Source organism: Populus alba, chromosome 9 (assembly GCF_005239225.2).
Source record: "Populus alba chromosome 9, ASM523922v2, whole genome shotgun sequence".
Lineage (NCBI taxonomy): Eukaryota > Viridiplantae > Streptophyta > Magnoliopsida > Malpighiales > Salicaceae > Populus > Populus alba.
In genome coordinates this window covers 2226452-2245929 of record NC_133292.1, presented here as the reverse complement: position 1 = coordinate 2245929, position 19478 = coordinate 2226452, and the positions used below count along the sequence as shown (strand labels likewise).

At 34.2% G+C, this 19478-nt stretch overlaps 3 protein-coding genes across 7 annotated transcripts; 1 reads left to right on the top strand and 2 right to left on the bottom strand.

The window, feature by feature from the left end:
- Positions 1-504: 504 nt before the first annotated feature.
- Positions 505-6779, bottom strand: LOC118034795 (protein IQ-DOMAIN 5). 4 transcript variants are annotated; one of them, XM_035040203.2, is made up of 7 exons: positions 6542-6779; positions 6143-6239; positions 5781-6041; positions 4119-4346; positions 2538-2651; positions 1472-1964; positions 505-965 (listed from the first exon to the last, which is right to left on the bottom strand). In XM_035040203.2, exons 2-7 carry the CDS (start codon positions 6224-6226, stop codon positions 811-813), a joined length of 1335 nt encoding a protein of 444 aa, XP_034896094.1. In that variant the 5' UTR covers positions 6227-6239; positions 6542-6779; the 3' UTR covers positions 505-810. The 4 variants fall into 4 exon arrangements, with proteins under 4 accessions (XP_034896094.1, XP_034896093.1, XP_034896095.1 ...); XM_035040202.2 differs by having other exon boundaries at positions 5781-6044; positions 6542-6778; XM_035040204.2 differs by having other exon boundaries at positions 505-956; positions 5781-6044; positions 6542-6775.
- Positions 6780-12781: 6002 nt separating this feature from the next.
- Positions 12782-15181, top strand: LOC118034719 (dnaJ protein homolog). The gene is made up of 6 exons (XM_035040077.2): positions 12782-13155; positions 13406-13571; positions 13686-13824; positions 14003-14279; positions 14356-14554; positions 14644-15181. The coding sequence occupies exons 1-6, from the start codon at positions 13006-13008 to the stop codon at positions 14958-14960; spliced, it is 1248 nt and encodes a 415-aa protein (XP_034895968.1). The 5' UTR covers positions 12782-13005; the 3' UTR covers positions 14961-15181.
- An 861-nt stretch (positions 15182-16042) lies between these two features.
- On the bottom strand, positions 16043-18520 carry LOC118034720 (probable receptor-like protein kinase At1g49730). 2 transcript variants are annotated; one of them, XM_035040078.2, is made up of 8 exons: positions 18280-18520; positions 17994-18050; positions 17536-17791; positions 17031-17083; positions 16886-16953; positions 16689-16778; positions 16480-16549; positions 16043-16397 (listed from the first exon to the last, which is right to left on the bottom strand). In XM_035040078.2, the coding sequence occupies exons 1-8, from the start codon at positions 18341-18343 to the stop codon at positions 16093-16095; spliced, it is 963 nt and encodes a 320-aa protein (XP_034895969.1). In that variant the 5' UTR covers positions 18344-18520; the 3' UTR covers positions 16043-16092. The 2 variants fall into 2 exon arrangements, with proteins under 2 accessions (XP_034895969.1, XP_034895970.1); XM_035040079.2 differs by lacking the exon at positions 17994-18050 and having other exon boundaries at positions 18280-18519.
- Positions 18521-19478: the final 958 nt, after the last annotated feature.

Here is a 19478-nt window from a genome sequence, read left to right as displayed (position 1 = left end):
TTCTATTTTGCAACATATATTTTTAATTTATCATTCAAATATTCATCAACACTTCACATATATATATATATATAAGCTCGCAAAACCAAAAGGAATATTAAAACATAAAACCATGCTAATATAACTTGAAATAATGAAATTGCAAAGAAATAAAATTGGATGACCAAATGTTTTTTTTTAAATAAAAAAAAAATGAAATCCACAATGAAGCTGAGTGGGTGTAAACAGTGAGCTGCACTGCTCATAATATTCAATTCTTTTAGACTTTTAGTGGTTTGTATACTAATAGTAATAATAATATAATACATATATGGAAAATATTTTGACAGGAAAACGGAAGGAAATTTTCATTAAGAGAAAGAATTCATAATTACTTGTGCTATTGTCCAATTCATGGAACACTTCACACGATTCCTTTTTTACTCTCTGCTTGCATAACTAAAGCGTTGCTCTTCAAACATTGGAGACCTGGGAAACAATCCTACATCTACGACAAGGGGCAACTGCTCTGGAAATCATATATTTCAAGAATAAATACTGCACATCGACATAAATTAAAAAACAACAAACAAACATGATTACAACAGTCATCAAACAAACCTGCTTATCTTATTACCCTGTCAAGCCAAGCCAAGCCAAGCCAAGCCAACCTCCTCGACTTCGCAATGTCAAAACCAACCGGGATAACATGGCAGGCAATTTGCTTGCATCTTCTGCAACGTGGACCTATACATACAAGGTGACACCGCAGCAGGAAAGGAGAATATCCTCAATGAGTCAAATCTTCCATGGTATTCTCATCTCTACAGATCAAACAGCCTGTGCAACAGACTTTGTGGTGTTTGAATCTCCTTTCCCGTTTAACTTGGATCTATCTCTGATGGGCTTCTGAGAGCTAGATGTCCCTCTAGCAGCATTTCTGCTATTCCTAGCTGCCTGAGTGCCAGCACCTCCCCCTGCTTCAACTAAATTAAGTCATAAATGATGAGAATAAAACTGATGGTGCTTATCATAAACACCCTATAAACCCTGCAGGACTGGACCAGCATCACAGTCATGCTCAGAGAGTAAGCATCCATCATTGAGTGTACCCTAGGTGGTTTTGGCCATAACTCATAAGAAGCTGAAGAAGATATGATTATCTACCTCAATACATGTGAGAACAGCCACCTATATTATGCATGTTTGGTCAAAAACATTGATTGATCTGAAAATAACGAGCTCCTACGGGTATCTATTGCCTGGTTTAATGTTTATTGACTATTGAGAGGGGAAAAAGGTAATTTAATGGGCATTTCAAAAAGAAAGTGCACCATGGCCCTTTTTGATGTACAACAGCTGATTCAGAATTCATAGTCAAGTGATCATTTCTGTGACATGCAGTGTGGCAATCCTTGCATACTTTTGAACCTACATGTGCTTTCGTGCAAATGTGTGGGCATGAAGGAGAAAAATGAGAGAAAAAACTGACCACTGTTAGGCAGAGACAATCTCTTCTTTGCCTGTTTATCTAGTTGGGTGGTTCTCTCCTTTGGGTTGCTGTGAGATCTTGTAGCCATAGCAGGTTTTGAATTGGCTTCTTCAATCAGGTCTTCAAGAACTGGCTTTGGCTTTGGTTTAGAAAAAAGTGTGTTGGGTGCTTCTAACATGCCTGCTGACTTACTAGGTGACGAACTGCCACCATCAGAATGGGATGGACCTTTTTTCTGGCTTGAAATGGTTGGCTGAAGATCTGAGGCAATAGCTTTCTTGGCAGTTGTTTTTAACTGGGATTTGCTGCCATTCTTGACCTCAGCAGCTGTTTCATCCTCACGAATCATCACTCCATCTCTAAGATTTATGTCAAGAAAGCGGTTCTCCCATGGGCGAACAGCCATCCATCTCTCCAACCAATTCCAGCCCCAACTGCTTTTATCTGGTTCAAAACCAGAGGGAACAGCCTGTTGTCTTGACCCAGCCTGCCACTGTGCAAACAGCAGATCTTATGTATTAGTCAGCAGCAGTAAGAAATACTGGTTGCAATTAATTTTCCACAATGTCATGTGTTGGCTCAGAAGCCTCGCATTCTACCTAGGTCATAGTAGAATTTTACCTCACAGAACTAATCACTGAAAGAAATTGGATACATGTAAACCATCAATCACACACACAGCAAGAAGTGTACCAGTAATCAATGAAGAAATATTTGGAAGTGTACAAGTTAAACTCACAAAGCTTTTGCTGAAATGGAGGTTACAATATCCATGCAGAGGGAAAAGGCAAAAACAAAATACCAGGTATTCACTTTTTTTGTTCTAGTAGTGAATACAATGCCATTGAGCTAATACTATCCCATTGTCCTCAAAAACAGGTTTTAATCAGAGATTTTACATCATACTCTAGCTCAAAAACCCTAGCTGACATCAATGATCACTCAAAGGCACATTTTTTTCCATCTGCAATCCAGTTTCCAGAACGTAGGCTTATATAAATGCAAATTAAAATCAAATTCATAAAAAATGCAAAGAAGTAAAGCAATGGAGCTATCACATTTTCACCTGATGGGCCAGAGCATATGCAATAGCTCTCTCACGCTTAGCTGCAGCCTCCTGCCGCTTCAGCAACTTGGCTTGAATTTGTTCAACAGATCCCACACTATCACACCATCCTTCCTGTGTAAAAGTGAAATTGATATGAGGCACTTGGCAAGCCTAACAAAAATTAAAGCTGCTAGAGAAAACAAACATGAGCAATTAATCAATGAGGTATCTTTTAAACACTGTCTTGTAATGGTAAAATAAAACATTTGTAGTTTATAACTTTTTTTTTTTTCCATATGACTTTATTATCCTGCACTTGTATATCTCACATAACCCATTCTGTTACTACAGAACAGACACCAATGAAATCCTATTTAACTTTTTTCACATAACAGGCAGAAAGATTAGGTAGAAAAAACAATTATTAGGCAAACACAATTGGAAATTCTAACCAAATATTGGATATTTGGCCACCACTGAAGACCATTTTGCATGTCCTGTTTTTTGACGTATACAAATCAAATTTATATATTATTATAGTTAAAAATATTCAGTTCTGCATTTCAACCAATGCTAGTCATAGTTGTCTAACCGAGAAAACATCAACAGGATATTAAGAGTTGGGACAAGAAGATGCTTAATCCTTATAGAAGCTGACAGAAATAGAAGTTTAGAGGAAACAATGAACATTTATCATTAAAAATTAAAAATACTAAAACTCTCCAACTCATTATACCACATCTTTTTGTCTGCCATAGTGGATGACTAACATTTCACACAAAGATGTAATGTTGTAGCTGCACAGGGCAAGAAAAGCATAATAACCGTTTTTCCCCATAGAACTACAGCATCAAACTCCAAAAACCAGAAAAATGACAAAACCTAAGCCAGGAGCAAATAAATAGTCATGGTGCAGAAGCAAAGCAATCCTTTGATTCCCACGAATTACATACAATTTGGAAAAATCATAAAAGAGAAAAGAGAAGGAGAAAGGAAGTTGAGATATTTAAATTTATTAATAAGTTTCACCCTATTTGAGATGATTCATCTCATGATAAAATAATCACTCTTCAAAGGCTAAGGCCAAAGTGACACAAACTGTAATATTTCAGCTAGAGCTCCAATGCCATTTACCTAGCAAATCTTTATTGAAAAGACATTAGAACAAAATTCTGATAGGTCACAAAGGACTATGTGTCATCATTCAAGTTAAACAAATTGCAAGGCTCAAAGGTCTGTGGTGAAAAAAAATAAACAATAGATCAGTCTGGTTGTCTAAATCTATCAAATGTGGCTGCATGTGCTCCAATCCCAGCTTTTTGCCATTTATGTCACGAAAAAGATTTTCATATATAGACTAAGAAGCAAAATATATAATCTGATGCGTTAATAATAGACCAACTAATGTAAGAACATTGACATCAGGGAAAAAAAGAGCAACAAAAGAAGAAACTTGCACAGTTAACACAGAGAACAGCTAAGGTCAAGTTTTTCCATAAGAATAAGATTTACCAGGCATGCGCATATATAGGCTAAGTGCATTGCACAATAGTGGAAACATATTTCTATATCTGATCAGAAAAACTCATTTTTTCTTACCTCTATTTCTCGAACCCGGGCCTCATTAGCTAGTTGTTGCTGAAGTTTCTGTTGAGCTGTTTGACTTTCCAATGCTAAGCGAACACGCCTTGCACGGACTCGAGCCTGAACTCTCACCAAAGCTTGCATGCAGCGAAGAGTTATTGCAGCTTGTTTCCTCACAGCATGGCCCCGAACAAGAGCTTGCAGTCTCACTAATCCTTTCAAAGCTCGCAGAGCTCTTCTTGCCTTGTGTTTCCAAAACCATTCAAATTGTTATCAGAATTGTTAGTCGAAACTTGAATGCAGTTGAAATAATTTAGAAAATTAAAAAATAAAAGGTTGGTGAATCAGAATAAATGAAGGCACACAATATGCAGCTGCAATGTCATTTTCACAAATAGCTCCAAGAAGGTAAACTGGATTACTTTGGTCCTTAAAATAGCTCTCTATGGGAAATTACTCTTCCCTTCATTATGGTGATCTTCCCACAGAGATCTATAGAAAGATTTTCAACCAAATTACCATCTTTGAACAAGTGGGCAGAAAATATGAAGAATACACCCCAACCCAACCCATTGGCTGAAATTGGAAACTCATCGTCCCATCTTCACCCCTAGCCAACTAAAAATTTTCACTAAATTGGGTATTAAGAGATGAGTTTCCACATCAAGTCCCATGCCAAAAAGAAAATGGAATCCTCTCTACCCACTTCAGAAACAACAACGGTACCGTGCCAAACCAAACCCACCTGACACATTTCTGAAGGTTTATTAAGCATCCCCCTTTCTCACTTAGAAACCCACCCCATACTTCACCACTATTATCAATACCAAAACAAAGTTCTCCTGTATGATTCCCAGAGCTACTAACCTGAGAGAGCTTCATTGGAACATGTGAGAATTCCAAAGCCCCAACTCCCTAAATGTGGAGGATATTTCCCAGGATGATATTTAAAATTTTGTCTATGTTTCCCATAAGCACCTCCTTTGAAACTTTTCAGGCCTAGTTGCAATTGATGGGGATGGAGGCCATAAGCACCTCCTTTGAAACTTTTCAGGCCTAGTTGCAATTGAAGGGGGATGGAGGCTAAAGATATCAAAGAAAGAGGGAGACTGGAAAAGATAATCTAATAAAGTGGTCCTCTCATCCTTAGGAAGATGGTCTCCACTAGGAGGTAAACTGTGAACCTCCTTTTAGTTTTCTCAACAATATTTCCATGCCCTTGTATCCTTAAAATTGGTACTCAAAGGGAGAACCCAAGTTATGGACAGATTTCCTATCTCACATAACAAAATGATAGACAAAAAATTAAAATACATCCCCTACCCAATATCAATGGCATAACCACACTCCTTATACTCAGTATGAATGCATTCTTGATTGAATCAGACAATACTGGTTATATAGCTTGCTTATACCACTATTTTCATTTTAAGCATGGAGGATTATCATGTGTTGGCTAAATAGAGTGCATCAATCACATAATAGAGACGTCAGGCTTCCTTCTTCACCATGCATGGTCAATTGAACTTTCATTCTTATTTTTTTCCCCAACAATTTTAACAATAAGGAATTTAAAACAGCATTTCATAGTACAAAGATAAAACAGACGCAACCATACTGCACAAACATTTAAAATCCTACTTCGTGTGATACTGAAATGACATAAACAAGTCATACCAGAAACCCGCGGAAAGCTGTCTGAATGCGAGTGGCTGCCAATTCTTCTTGCATAACTTGTTGATTATGAGCTATATCCTGAACTTGAAGCGAATCAAAAGGAGATTCAGAAGTATCTGGGATGGAACGAATGTTGGCATCGCCATCATTATGATTATGATTATGATTATGATTATGATTATGAAACTCCTCTTGAATTTTATCAGCATCAAACTCAACCGAATGCTTTCTCCTATGTCGAGACTTGCTAGCAGTCGCCCCCTGCTATGATCGAAGAACAACAGCATATAGAAGCCATCAAAATCAAAACTTGAGACAGAAAAACAGCATAATAATAAAAATAAATAAATAAATAAACTCACATTTTCCTCTTTGTCCAAAGACTGTGGCTTTTCAGACTTCTTTAGACCAACCAAAGCTTTAAACCATTTCCCTGAGACACCCATATGGTGCCACTTTCTGTCACACGCACAAGATAAGTAAAAAAAAATTAATAAATTTAAATTCTTCTTATTTGCTATCAAAAAATAAAAATAAATTGTCAAGACTGTGAATAAGAAAACAGGTAAAATTGCCACACAAAAAAGAAAAAGAAACCCTAGATAATTCCAGTTATGAAGAAACGAGCTTTCTTTGTGAATTTGAACCAAATCGACCCAATTAAAGCTCAAAAGCAGCTAAAATCCATGAAACAAATGCAGATCCCCCACAGATCACGAAGCAGCAAATGCAGAATTCACCATACGATCATAAGAAGATACCTTTTTGACCGTTAGATCTTATCAATCCCAGCCCGCAAGTCAAAACTCGCTCGCTCGCTGACTGAGAATTTGGATTCGCAAAGGAAAAATGAAATTCTCCCTAATAATTTTGATTCAAAAGGACTACAAAACAAAACAAGAATTCTCTCTCTCTAGATTTTGTTATTTTTAATTCAAATTTTCAATGGGTACAAAAAGAAGGCATGGAATGAGAAAGACAGTGAGGAGTGAGGAGCGAGGACCACTGCAGGCTAAATTACGCCGGGGCGGATTATTATTGAGTAAACTTCATTTTTACTGGGTAAAGTTTACTTTTACCCCTACAGATTCATTGATGTTTCACTTCAGGTCTTATATTTGGAACTTCCCAATTTCTTAGTATTTCGGATTGTCTTGTGCGTCCGAGTGATTTTAAAGGTATAATCTCTATAAATCAACCTGATGTATTTTAATAAAATAAATAAATTTTTCAAAGTATTGTTCTCAAAATTTAAACCTTGAAAATCAAACTTCACTGTATTTTACTCTTTTTACTATAAATAAATAACTAAAAAATCACATTTAATTTTTTTTCTCTCTTTTTTTTCTTTCAATTCATTAATGTTATAGTACTAAAAAATACTTAAAACCCTGGAAAATTAAAAATAAAATAATAACCAAGTATATAAAGTAACATATACTTTATAGTGTGGTTTAAATTAAAATATGGTTACAATTGTTTTTCAAAATACTTTTTGTATCGAAATGTATTAAAATAATATTTTTTTATTTTTTAAAATCAGTATATCAAAACGATCCAAAATATATATAAAAAAATATTTTTTAAAAAAATATGATTTACACCATATTTCCACACACTGTATTAATATTTAACGTTGGATATTGGAACTTCATGAAAACTAGAAAGGTGATGTTTGAAAAGCTTAAACCATATAGATAGAATTAGAATGCCGATGAATTTGTAGGGGGTAAGAATGACGTTGGAAAATTTTAAACCGTTGTTTTAATTTTTTAACAGTGAACGATGCCGTTTCTTAGTGGGTGGAGTCATTTTCAGGCTTGCGAGACAATCACGGGGATTCTGTCGTTTCAGACACTCACTGAATCAGGCACGGCCAGAGCCAGGCCAATTCGATATGGGCCCCAATGGCGTAAGTGAGAAACAATCGGGTTTGTTAGAGATTAAAATATATCTTGTAATGAATAAAATAAAAAAAGTTAATTAATTGCCTTGGTTAAATATAGTAATGCATAGGCAACAAATGAATAGAAGTCTTATAGTAGGAAAACTATATAATTGTTCGAGTTGGGTTTGATTAATCTTTTCCTGAATATAAAAAATATTTAGTGTTGCTAATATGTTTTTTAATTAAAAAAAACCAAAATTATATAGAATTGACTTCATGAAATCTAGTCGATATGGCAGATCCAAAGATACTCTGGATAATGGAGAAAAATATAATTTAACTCAAAAAAAACATTACAACATCTTTTTTTAAGTATTGAAATGACAACATATTAGATTGACTAGGATCAATTCAGGTTAATTTATCAACTATTTTACCCAGGTCATGAGACCATAATAACCATATATAAAGTAAATTATAGAAAATTATAAAACTAAATACTCAATCAAACCTATTGTTAAAATATGAAATTAAAAATTAAATTCAACTAAAAAATTAAGTCAAATCAACCCAAGTTAACCTTCCAAACTTGGGTTATGAGACTATAATAACTCCATAAAAAGCACTTCGAAACAAATTATAAAGTTTAATTAACAATCAACCCAATTTTAAAGGATGATATTAAAAAAACAAATAAAAAAAACCACTCAAGTCAACAAAAACAAACTCATGACTTAAGTCATGAGATCAGGAAAACCTTATAAAACGCATACTAAAATAATTTATGAAACTTAATTTTCAATCAATCTAATATTAAATGATGAGATTGAGAAAAAAAACAACTAAAAAAAAGGAGGAAAAAAAACTCAAGTCACTCAGCTTAGCCTACGACCCTAGTTATAAGATTATAATAACCTCATAGAAAACAAATAAAAAAATATGAAGTCAATCATCAATCAATCCAATGTTGAAGAATTAAATTGAAAATAAAATCAAATAAAAAAACAATGACATGAGTTAATTCGGATTAACCTGTCAAACCCGAGTAAAGAGATTAGGATAACTCCATATAAAGCAAATTAAAATAAATTATTAAGTTTAATACATATTAAACCTAATGTTGGAGAATGAAATTAAAAAAAAATAAGTTGAAAACAAAAAAAAAATAGTTCTCACAATTTTTTTTATTTTTTAAGATTAAAGTGTACAATGCCTTGACATTTTTGTCCACTACTACAATGAAATGCCAAGGGGTTTAGTATATAATAATAAATTAGTGAAGAAAGGAATAATAATAAGGTATGGTGTTTGAGCTATTTGTAGGACTATATTAATTTTCAATGGATATAATAAACTTTCTTAAATTATATTGACAAAAAGGTAGAAAGGAAAAAGAAGAGCAAGCCTAATCGAGGTCATGCTGGCCCAACAGAGCTTGAAGGGGGAAAAAAAAAAAAAGGAAGAAGAAGATGAAGAGAAGGGAGGAAAATGAAGTTCTGGTCCAACCGAGCTCGAAGAAAGAAATAGAAGAGAAGGAGAAGGAGAAATAAAGGAAAAGAAAGGGAGAAGGAAAATAAAATTGGCTAACCAAGCTCATAAAATAAAACCCAACCAAGCTAACTATCTTGGCCCAACTTAACCTAGAAGAAAAGAGATAAGAGAAGAAAAAAGGTTGGTTGGCACACAGGGAAGGGAGAAGAAATAATGGTGTAAGAGCTGCTGTGAGAAAAGGGATAAAAAAAAAAAAAAAAGATAGCAAAATGGGTCATTGAAGCTTCAAATCGTACACATGTCACTTCTAAATAAATATTTCATTAAGATGAATCTAAAGACACTAAATAAAGGCCATCATTAAAGCCTGAAAAACTCCATATGTTCAGCTCTATATGGTGAATTCGTTCACTTGTAGCACGTGGAGAATGAAATTGAAAAAAAAAAAGTTGAAAACTAAAAAAAATTAGTTCTTTTAATTTCTTTTTTATTTTTTAAGATTAAAGTGTACAATGCCTTTGCATTTCACTGTTCATTGTTATAATGAAATGCCTGGGGGTTAGTATATATAATAAATTAGCAAAGAAATAAATAACAATAACAATAACAATAAGATAAAATATATGATCATTGAGTTGTTTGTTGGACTATATTAATGTTCAATGGATGGAATAAACTTTCTTAAATTACATTGACAAAAAGAAAGAAATGAAAGAGAAGGGTAAGCCTAATCGGGGCCATACTGGCCAAACGAAGCTTGAAGGGGGGAAAAGGAGAGGGAGAGGAAGAGAAGGGAGGAAAATGAAGCTCTAACCTAACCGAGCTTGAAGAAAGAAATAAAGGAAGAAAAGGGAGAAGGAAAATAAAATTAGCCCAAGCAATCTTATAAAATAAAACCCAATGGAGCCCACTATCTTGGCCCAACTTAACCTATAAGGAAAGATATAAGAGAAGAAAGAAGGTTGGTTGGCATCTAGGGAAGGGAGAAGAAATAATGGTGTAAAAACAGATGTGAAAAGATTAAAAAAAAAAAAAAAAAAGATACCAAAATAGGATGTTAAAGCACCATTAAAGCTTCAAATCATACATATGCCACCTCTAAATAAATCTCTTATTGATATGAATCTAAAGACACTAAAAAAGGCCATCATTGAAGCTTGAAAAACTCCACATACGCCATCTCTATGTGGTGAATTGGTTCACTAATGGCACGTGTAATACACATGCCAAGTCTTCTTCTTTTTTCTTTTTTCTTTTTTCTTTTTTCTTTTCCTTGATTCTTCAATAACTCTTCAATTCATTCTTTATTCAAGCCTAACCAAGCCCAAAAGGATAGAAGAGAAAATAAATAAAGGGAAAACAGAGAAAAATGACCCAGTTAGGCCTATACAAAACCCAACTAACCTAGCAAAAATGAGAATAAGAAAAGGGAAAAGAAAGGAAAAATGTTGTTGTGTACATGCTTATACTACTTGCCATTTTACGCAGCACTTACCCAATTATTTATTTTACAGGTTAGCTAAACAATAAAGATAACTATTCTATATTATTACCTCGTATGATATATATACAGCTCTACTCTTCACTAAGCAATTCCATATGACCTAAGGTGTATGGATACCTTATGTTATTAGGTAACAACACACATGGTTTTGATACAATACCACACATGACAATTGCAATATACACTTGGTGTTTTTTTATATACATTATTTTTCTTATATTGTTTGATAACATAAACATCGTAGGACCTTTTATCCCAATATACGAATTATTTTATAGTAGTTCATGAGCTACGAGCCTAAATTAGGAAAAATTCTTCAAAACCCATTACATTAACTATGGAAAGCAATTTAGAGGTTTTTAAGAAATCTGGTGTCAATGTCACCATATTTTCTACATAGTGGACAAAAAATAAAGACTTTATTGTTAAAAACTCACGAATCTCAACAAAGTAAATCTTCAAGATTGTTTTGGCGACTTCATTGTATATGAGACTAATCAGTTACATGTGTCTTAAAACTAGGAAACGTTTTAACAATATTATTAAACTTAGCCAAACCTGCTGAGTTAACATGGTGACTATTATATTAGCTTGAATATTAGGTAAACAAAGAGAACTTTATCCCACATTGAAAAGGAAAGAGGTTTTGTTGTACTTTATAAAATGAGAGACAACACATACAGATATATATAAAATAAGGTATGGTGGTTGAGCTATTTGTTCGACTATATTAATGTTCAATAGATATAATAAACTTTCTTAAATTATATTGACAAAAAGGAAGAAAGGAAAGAGAAGGGTAAGCCTAATTGGGGTCATGTTGACCCAACAGAGCTTGAAGGGAGAAAAAAAAGAATGAAAGGAAGAAGAAGAGGAAGAGAATGAAGGAAAATAAAGCTCTGGTCCAACCAAGCTCGAAGAAAGAAATAGAGGAGAAGGAGAAGAAGAAATAAATGAAAAGAAGGGCAGAAGGAAACTAAAATTGACCTAACCAAGCTCATAAAATAAAACCAAATCAAGCCCATTATCTTGGCCCAACTTAACCTAAAAGGAAAGATATAAAATAAGAAAGAAGGTTGGTTGGCACATAAAGAAGGGAGAAGAAATAATGGTGTAAAAACTTAATGTGAGAAGAGACAAAAAAAAAAAAAAAAAAGCAAAATGGGTCCTTGAAGCACCATTGGAGTTTCAAATCCTACACGTGTCACCTCTAAATAAATCTCTCATTGAGATGAATCCAAGGACACTAAAAAAGGCTATCATCTAGAATTAATAAATTTCTAAAACAAACTACCACATCCTTATAGAAAAATGATTATTGTCAAGTAAAAAATACACAAGTTAAAAGTAAGTAAATAATAAAATTCATACAACTTATTCTGACATATATCACAAGGCCTTTTTAAACTTCAATTCACCTAAAATTTTATCCCAATATAGAAAAATACATTTGGAATCTTCTAGTAAAGTTTCAGCTCGATCTAATAGTTTGATTTGGAGTCATGCTCAAAAGAATAAAAATGGATAGTAGAAAAATTTACGCCAAAATTCGAATTTAACCTTATTGGATCATGTGTGTGTATCAAAATTATGTATACATTTAAATAATAAAATGATAAATATTATATGGATACATATATATTATATCAATATTGAGATATTTATATATTATATTAAATTCAAAAACTATTAATGTTCTATATATATATATATATATATATATATATATATATATCATATTTATTGTCTATTAGATAAAGTAATTATCCAAAAGAATAACTCATTTAAATCAAGTCAGGTTGATATTCATCAGGTTTGGAATTGAAATAAGGTTTGGAAATGTCATTTTTAAAAATCAATTTGAAAATTTGGTAGAAATTATTTTTTAAAATATTTTTTATTTGAAAATATTATTTTTTATTTTTTAAAATTTATTTTTAATATTAATATATTAAAATGATCTAAAAATATAATTTAAAATTAAAAAGCTTTAAAATCTTTTAAAAATATAGTTTGATGAAGAAATGGCAAAAAAAAAAAAATCTAAATTAGAAGAAATAATCATGATAGGAAAAGAGAGCGAAAAAACCCATAAAATTCTAGACCCTTCCTCTTCCAAAAACTAGAACCCAAATCACAACCGTCCATCAATGGAAACACGCACGAGCTTCTCTCCTATAAATACCCAAACCCGTTCCAACGATTCAGCATCTTCTTTGCGTGTCCAGAGCCTTCTACACACAGAGATACAAGCAGCTCTGTACAAGTAAACGCAACGAGTTCTTGATCGTTCGTGGGTTTTCGTTATTTGGGTGTTTGATTGTTTGACTTGGAGAGAGAAGATGTTTGGGAGAGCACCAAAGAAGAGTGATAACACAAGGTACTATGAGATACTAGGGGTGTCAAAGAATGCTAGTCAAGATGATTTGAAGAAGGCTTATAGGAAAGCTGCCATCAAGAATCACCCTGATAAAGGTGGTGATCCTGAGAAGGTATCATATTCTTTCTTTTCCTGTTATTTTCAACAACCCATGTGGTTTTTTTTTTTCCTCGTCATTTTTTCTTGCATTTTTAGTCTCGATGGATTAATTGTTGAGAATAAATAAAATTAATCTTTATTGAGTGAAATATTTGTTGGTTTAGAGGGTTTTTTTATCAAAATGATTTGGGATTATTAGGAATTTGCTCGTCTTTTTTAGATGAATTAGGAGTGATGATGGAGTGTATTGAAAATTATTGCAGTTTAAAGAGCTGGCTCAGGCGTATGAGGTTCTGAGTGATCCTGAAAAGCGCGAAATTTATGATCAGTATGGGGAAGAGGCACTGAAGGAAGGGATGGGCGGTGGCGGTGGTGGCCATAACCCTTTCGATATTTTTGAGTCTTTCTTTGGTGGGAATCCTTTCGGTGGTAAGATTAGTCTAATCTCTGTTCATATCTGTCTGTTTTGGTGTTGTTTATAGTCATCATGTTTGAACCTAGTGTTTGTTGGTAGAGGTTTGATTATGTCTGTCTGGTGAGTAGGTGGTGGTAGCCGAGGAAGGAGGCAGAGACGGGGAGAGGATGTGGTTCATCCATTGAAGGTGTCATTGGAGGATTTGTACCTTGGCACGTCAAAGAAGCTTTCCTTAACCCGGAATGTGATTTGTTCTAAGTGCAATGGGTGAGTATTTCACTGTTGTGTGTCTATGCATTACATTTGGAGTGATGTTGACATGGGATAGAAAAATGTCAGAATCGCATAATTTTGGGCTTCTCTAATAAATGTTTTCAAGACACATTTTAATTGATTTATAATGCATAATGATCATGGAATTTATATAATGCATGGTGATTAACAGAAAAGGATCGAAATCTGGAGAGTCGATGAAGTGTACTGGCTGCCAGGGAAGTGGCATGAAAGTCTCAATAAGGCAACTTGGCCCTTCAATGATTCAACAGATGCAGCACCCTTGCAATGAATGCAAAGGAACGGGTGAGACCATTAGTGATAAGGATCGTTGCCCACAGTGCAAGGGTGAGAAGATTGTTCCGGAGAAGAAGGTTTTGGAAGTTATAGTGGAGAAGGGCATGCAGAATGGACAGAAAATTACCTTCCCTGGTGAAGCTGATGAAGCGGTGTGTGTATATCCCTGTTAATTTTGATTGTGCTGCTGTTTTGAGTTTCACTAACTGGACTTTTGATGTTTTGCAGCCGGATACAGTCACTGGTGATATAGTCTTCGTCCTTCAGCAGAAGGAACATCCAAAATTCAAGAGAAAGGGGGATGATCTTTTTGTGGAACACACTCTGCCTCTCACTGAGGCTCTCTGTGGCTTCCAGTTTGTATTGACACACCTTGATGGCAGGCAGCTTCTTATCAAATCGAACCCTGGTGAAGTTGTCAAACCCGGTAAATGACGTGGATGTATAAACTATAATTCAAGTCAATTTTCTGCTTGATGTCATTGTGTAACTGATATTTGCTTATGCAACATGCAGATTCATTTAAGGCAATCAACGATGAGGGTATGCCGATGTACCAGAGGCCATTCATGAAAGGGAAGTTGTATATCCACTTCACAGTGGATTTCCCTGATTCTCTGACTCCTGATCAGGTTAAAGCAATAGAGACTATTCTGCCGAGGCCATCAAGCCAGTTGACAGATATGGAGCTGGACGAGTGTGAGGAGACTACACTGCACGATGTTAACATTGAAGAGGAAATGAGGAGGAAGCAGCAGGCTCGTGAGGAAGCTTATGATGAGGATGAGGAAATGCCTCATGGCGGTCAGAGAGTCCAATGCGCCCAGCAGTGAGGTAACTGAACTGAATAGTGTAGGAATGTGGAAACCGAAGGGCTTGCAGTAACTTTCGTTTGGAATGGGCACGGATGACATCATCTATCCTTTTGAACTTGTGAAACATCTGATGATCTCGAAAAAATGATCTCGAAAAATGTTTCAGGATCGGCCTTCCTTTTGGCACTATATGTTACTCTTGACAGTGAAATATAAATGTCAAGTGTTTTGTTGTCTCACATTGGCAAAATTGCATTTGCTTTCAATATATTCATTTCCTTCAAGTTCTTACCGCATCCACAGTGCATTTAGGGCACCAAAAATTGGAGTGCTGTTTCAGAACTTGCTATCTTGAATCTGAATCGGCTTCTGGTAAGTTGAATTTGCATTTGAGGTCAGGACACTTCGCTACGTATGAAACAGCAATTGCCAAGACAGAGTATCACTAGAGAAAGCAATATATATAGAGTTCCTGAGGAATCTAATGGCGTCTAGGAGAGTTGTTAGATGTCCATCCAATAGAATCTAACTCGTACACAGGTTGTGAAAATTTAAATAGAGAAATTATAAATATTTTTTATTTTTATAAAATATATAAAAAAAATTATAGATGAAATAGAATAATATTTTTAAAAATCAATATGTATAAAATAACTAAAAATAAAATTGATACTAATTTACACTAGCTAACCACTTAAACCTCTAAAAAGAAGGATATTTTTAAAAAAAATCTAAGAATTATATAGTCATTATACCATACTTAAAAAATAAAAATACAATGAGCTTCTACTAGACCCAAGTACACAAATCTTTAAAATTTAAGTAATTTCATTGTGCTAAAAAGTAGAAAATAACCTCTTATAACTTACAAACTTTGCAAAAAATCAAGAACTCAATTACCTCTTACCTCTTATAGAAAACTGTGTTTTTTCTTTTTTTCTATGAGACAGCCAAACTTGTCACTCCACTGTTATAATAAATAGTGATTTCTCTTGTGCTACTTTTCCACAAGTTTGTTTATCAGATGATGATGATAAATTGGAAAAAAAAAAATGTGGTTAAAAGGAACAAACAGTGTACAGGAAGACAATGGGTTTGGATTTCAACAAATGAAAGAATTTCATTCAAGAGAAGTGTGGGAGTGCAGACACTAATTACATGTGTTTTCTGCTTTCTTCTGGAGATACCTAAATATCTGGGGAATAGAAAATTTTGGCTTATCCCCAGATTTTATACACAATCTTGCCACAGCTAGAAGATTTTTAAGCTCTCTAGAGTCATAGTTGGTTCCTAGATCCGGGTCAATCATCTTCTGAATCGAACTGCGATAACGGGACTCTTGGATCCACTGGATTAAATCCGTGGTTCCGTTCTCCGATGATTGGCCAGTTATCAGCTCCAGGATTAGCACACCAAGCTGAAAAGTTAAGTCTCCATATGTGTTGTCCATGCAATCTGCGGTGTGAGACAAGAATAAGTCACAAGCAATTCTAAGAAAGCATCTGAATTCCTTGCAGGGATGATGACTGAAAACAACCTTCCGAATTCGAGGAATGAGGCACTGTTACATTAGCTCCGACGGAATTAATAAGGCCGACATCGGAGATCTGTCAAGAGAAACGGGATGATCCTTTACTGCATAATGTCCCTCTCAAGTTTGACACAATCAACACTACTTAAACATTAGAAAATCGAACTATTTGTGACCATATACTAGCAATGTAAAGGAAAGAAAGATAAACATACCTTTGCGATGTAGTTTTCATCTAGCATTACGTTACTTGCGCTGACGGAAACATGATATATTGGTGGGTTACTGAAGAGAAGCAAGTATTCCTGCAGAATCGAATATCCATGAGTATGATGCTATCGACTGGGGCGAGCCTGCGGCACACGCTACGCCAAAAGCCAAGAACATTTCAATATCATGATTCATGACTTACCAAAGCAGCTGCTACACCAATGGCTATTTGTAACCTTGTTTTCCAATTCAAGGGAGTTTTAAGAGGATCTGCCACGAGCCAATCACTTGTTAAGAATTGAAGTTTGGAACCATGCATCAGATAGAAATTCTTCCCTGAGGATTACCATTGAGATGTTCCTTCAAGCTTCCCATTTCCATGTTGTCATACACTAGCAACCTGCAAAATGTGATAAAACACAAGTGAAAAATCAGAGCAGTCTTTGCTCCATTGCGGAGTTATCCATGAAAACAGATATGCTATAGAAGGAACATAAACGATTCAATTTGAGCTGGCAATCTCACAACATTTTGGGAAAAACATCATTTTGTTAAATTAACAGACCATGTTAGTTCTTTTCGTAGCTTTATATTCACATTTGAGCATGATAACACGGTACATTGTCCCAACATTACAATTTGAAGTTTGGATTCAATCTTCAATTTAATTCAAACAACTCTGGATCACAAGGTGACGTTAGGTGAGATTAAAACCTATGACTGCCCATCTCAAACTCACCATATGCACTTTTCTGCAAATCCTCACAATAAGCTAAGACTCTAAATCTTTGTGCTTTACAGAAAGTAGAAGCAGTATCCACTATAAAACAATTCAGAAGGCAGCCATCAAACCTCTTATGTCCTGTGGAAAAGCCTTTGAGTGCAAGAAGGTGGCGATGATGCAACTGCCCCAAAAGTTGAACTTCTTTTAAAAAATCGTCCTTTCCTTGATTCAAGTCTTTTACTTCCTTTACCAACGCGACCTCACCATCTTGAAATCTAGCCCTGTAGGCAGCTCCATGAGAATTGCTGTATATTATACGATGAAAACCATCCGTCGCCCTCTTTATATCTTTGTATGAGAAGCGCCTCACTGACGATTCTGGACCTGAAACAGAAACACGTCGGAGAGACACAGAAAACCTTAATCAAACCAATACAAGATTTCTTACACAATCAATTTTAATGCCATTCAATCTACTGTTACTAATCTGTTCAGCAGAATCGATATAAATAGAGAGAAACTTGACTGTCGCATTGAGAAAGTTTCTTAAACTGCCATTTTTTTTCATTCTAAGCTTAATTCCTACCATTAAAACTCCAATGCAAGGAGTGTAGAAAAGTTGAGCACTGCCCCATTAAAGATTCTGCATAATTGAGTCGAGGGTTTCAACAGATTATCATTTCCAAGCATAAAATTCATCAAAATCCAGGAACTAATTGAATCACAAGAAAGTTTTGGTCAAACCATAATCACATGATCACAGTCATTGAGAAAGAACTCAAAAGACATGAGAATTGTTTTCCACATACAAAGATTGTTACAGGACAAGAAGAGGGAAGAAATCAAGAAGTCAGAAAGGAAAGTAGCAGTACTAGAACGAGATCGGTGATGCCAAGCCAGAAGGTAAGGCCTCATCTTGCGGATTAGGCGATCCATAATATCTTATCTTGTCAACCCTGATATCTCTGCAATTATTGTACTGCTAAATTATATTAATTTTCCATTTCTTGTTCTTGAAAAATAATAATACAAGGATTAATAACGGTTAAGATTCTTTGCTTTTCTTTATGATCACTACAACCTGGTTCTCTAGCCAACCAGCCTGCCCTGCTAAGTCGGCTGTAATATATTATTATATATGGATAATTTAACTTGAAGATATTTCTTTATTATTTATTTAACCTTGCAATTGTTTTTTCCTATGTGAACTGCGATATTCACTACAATAATAATTATATGTGGATCCCATGCGTAAGAGGAAAGATGCCAATCACAAAGAGTGATTTTTTCCCCTACAATAAAAAAAAAAAAAAAAAAAAAAAAAAAAAGGGCCATCAGTGAAATACTGTGGCTTATGAGGTAAAAAGCTGTAAATTCGTACAATGTCTTGCTTATTTTGGGTTTTTTTTCATTCAATCATTGGATTTTAAAAAAAATTATTATTTTGTGTTGATTAAATTTTGGGGTTAATGATTTGTTTTGAATTATTTTTTAATCAAAGTGAGGGGACCAGAATTTAAAAAAACATTAAGCATGGCAGGCTTTTAATTTTTTTAAAAAAATTAATTAGTGTCAACTATAGTTCTTTTATTTGTTTTTACATCTATTATATATTTTTTTAATTAAATCATTTCATATTGTGCTAATTGAAATGTGTTAGCATCGTTTCCACAATATTTTTCTTTGGGTTTTGTCAAAAATCATTTTAGGTTCTTTAGCTTGAAAATAAAATGGATTCATTCAAAACTTTATTTTTCTTGTATTCCTGAGTTTGAAAGAGGAGAGCAAAAAAGAGAATCACTAAAAAACAATAAAGAAAAAAGAAATTGATGAATAACCAATTTTCAACGACAAAACTCGTTGTTCTTGATGTTGACAAGTTCTGTTTAGGTTTTTTTCTCTTTTTATCTTGTTGAAAAAAATAGATTAGCACTCAAGAGGTATTTTTATTTAGGTTGTTTTTTTTTTTTATTTTTAAAAGCAATTAAATGTTAATTTAAGACCATAAACAAGTTTATTGAGATCCATAAGGTATTTCTTAAGTATTTTCAACTTGAAAATAGGTTTACCC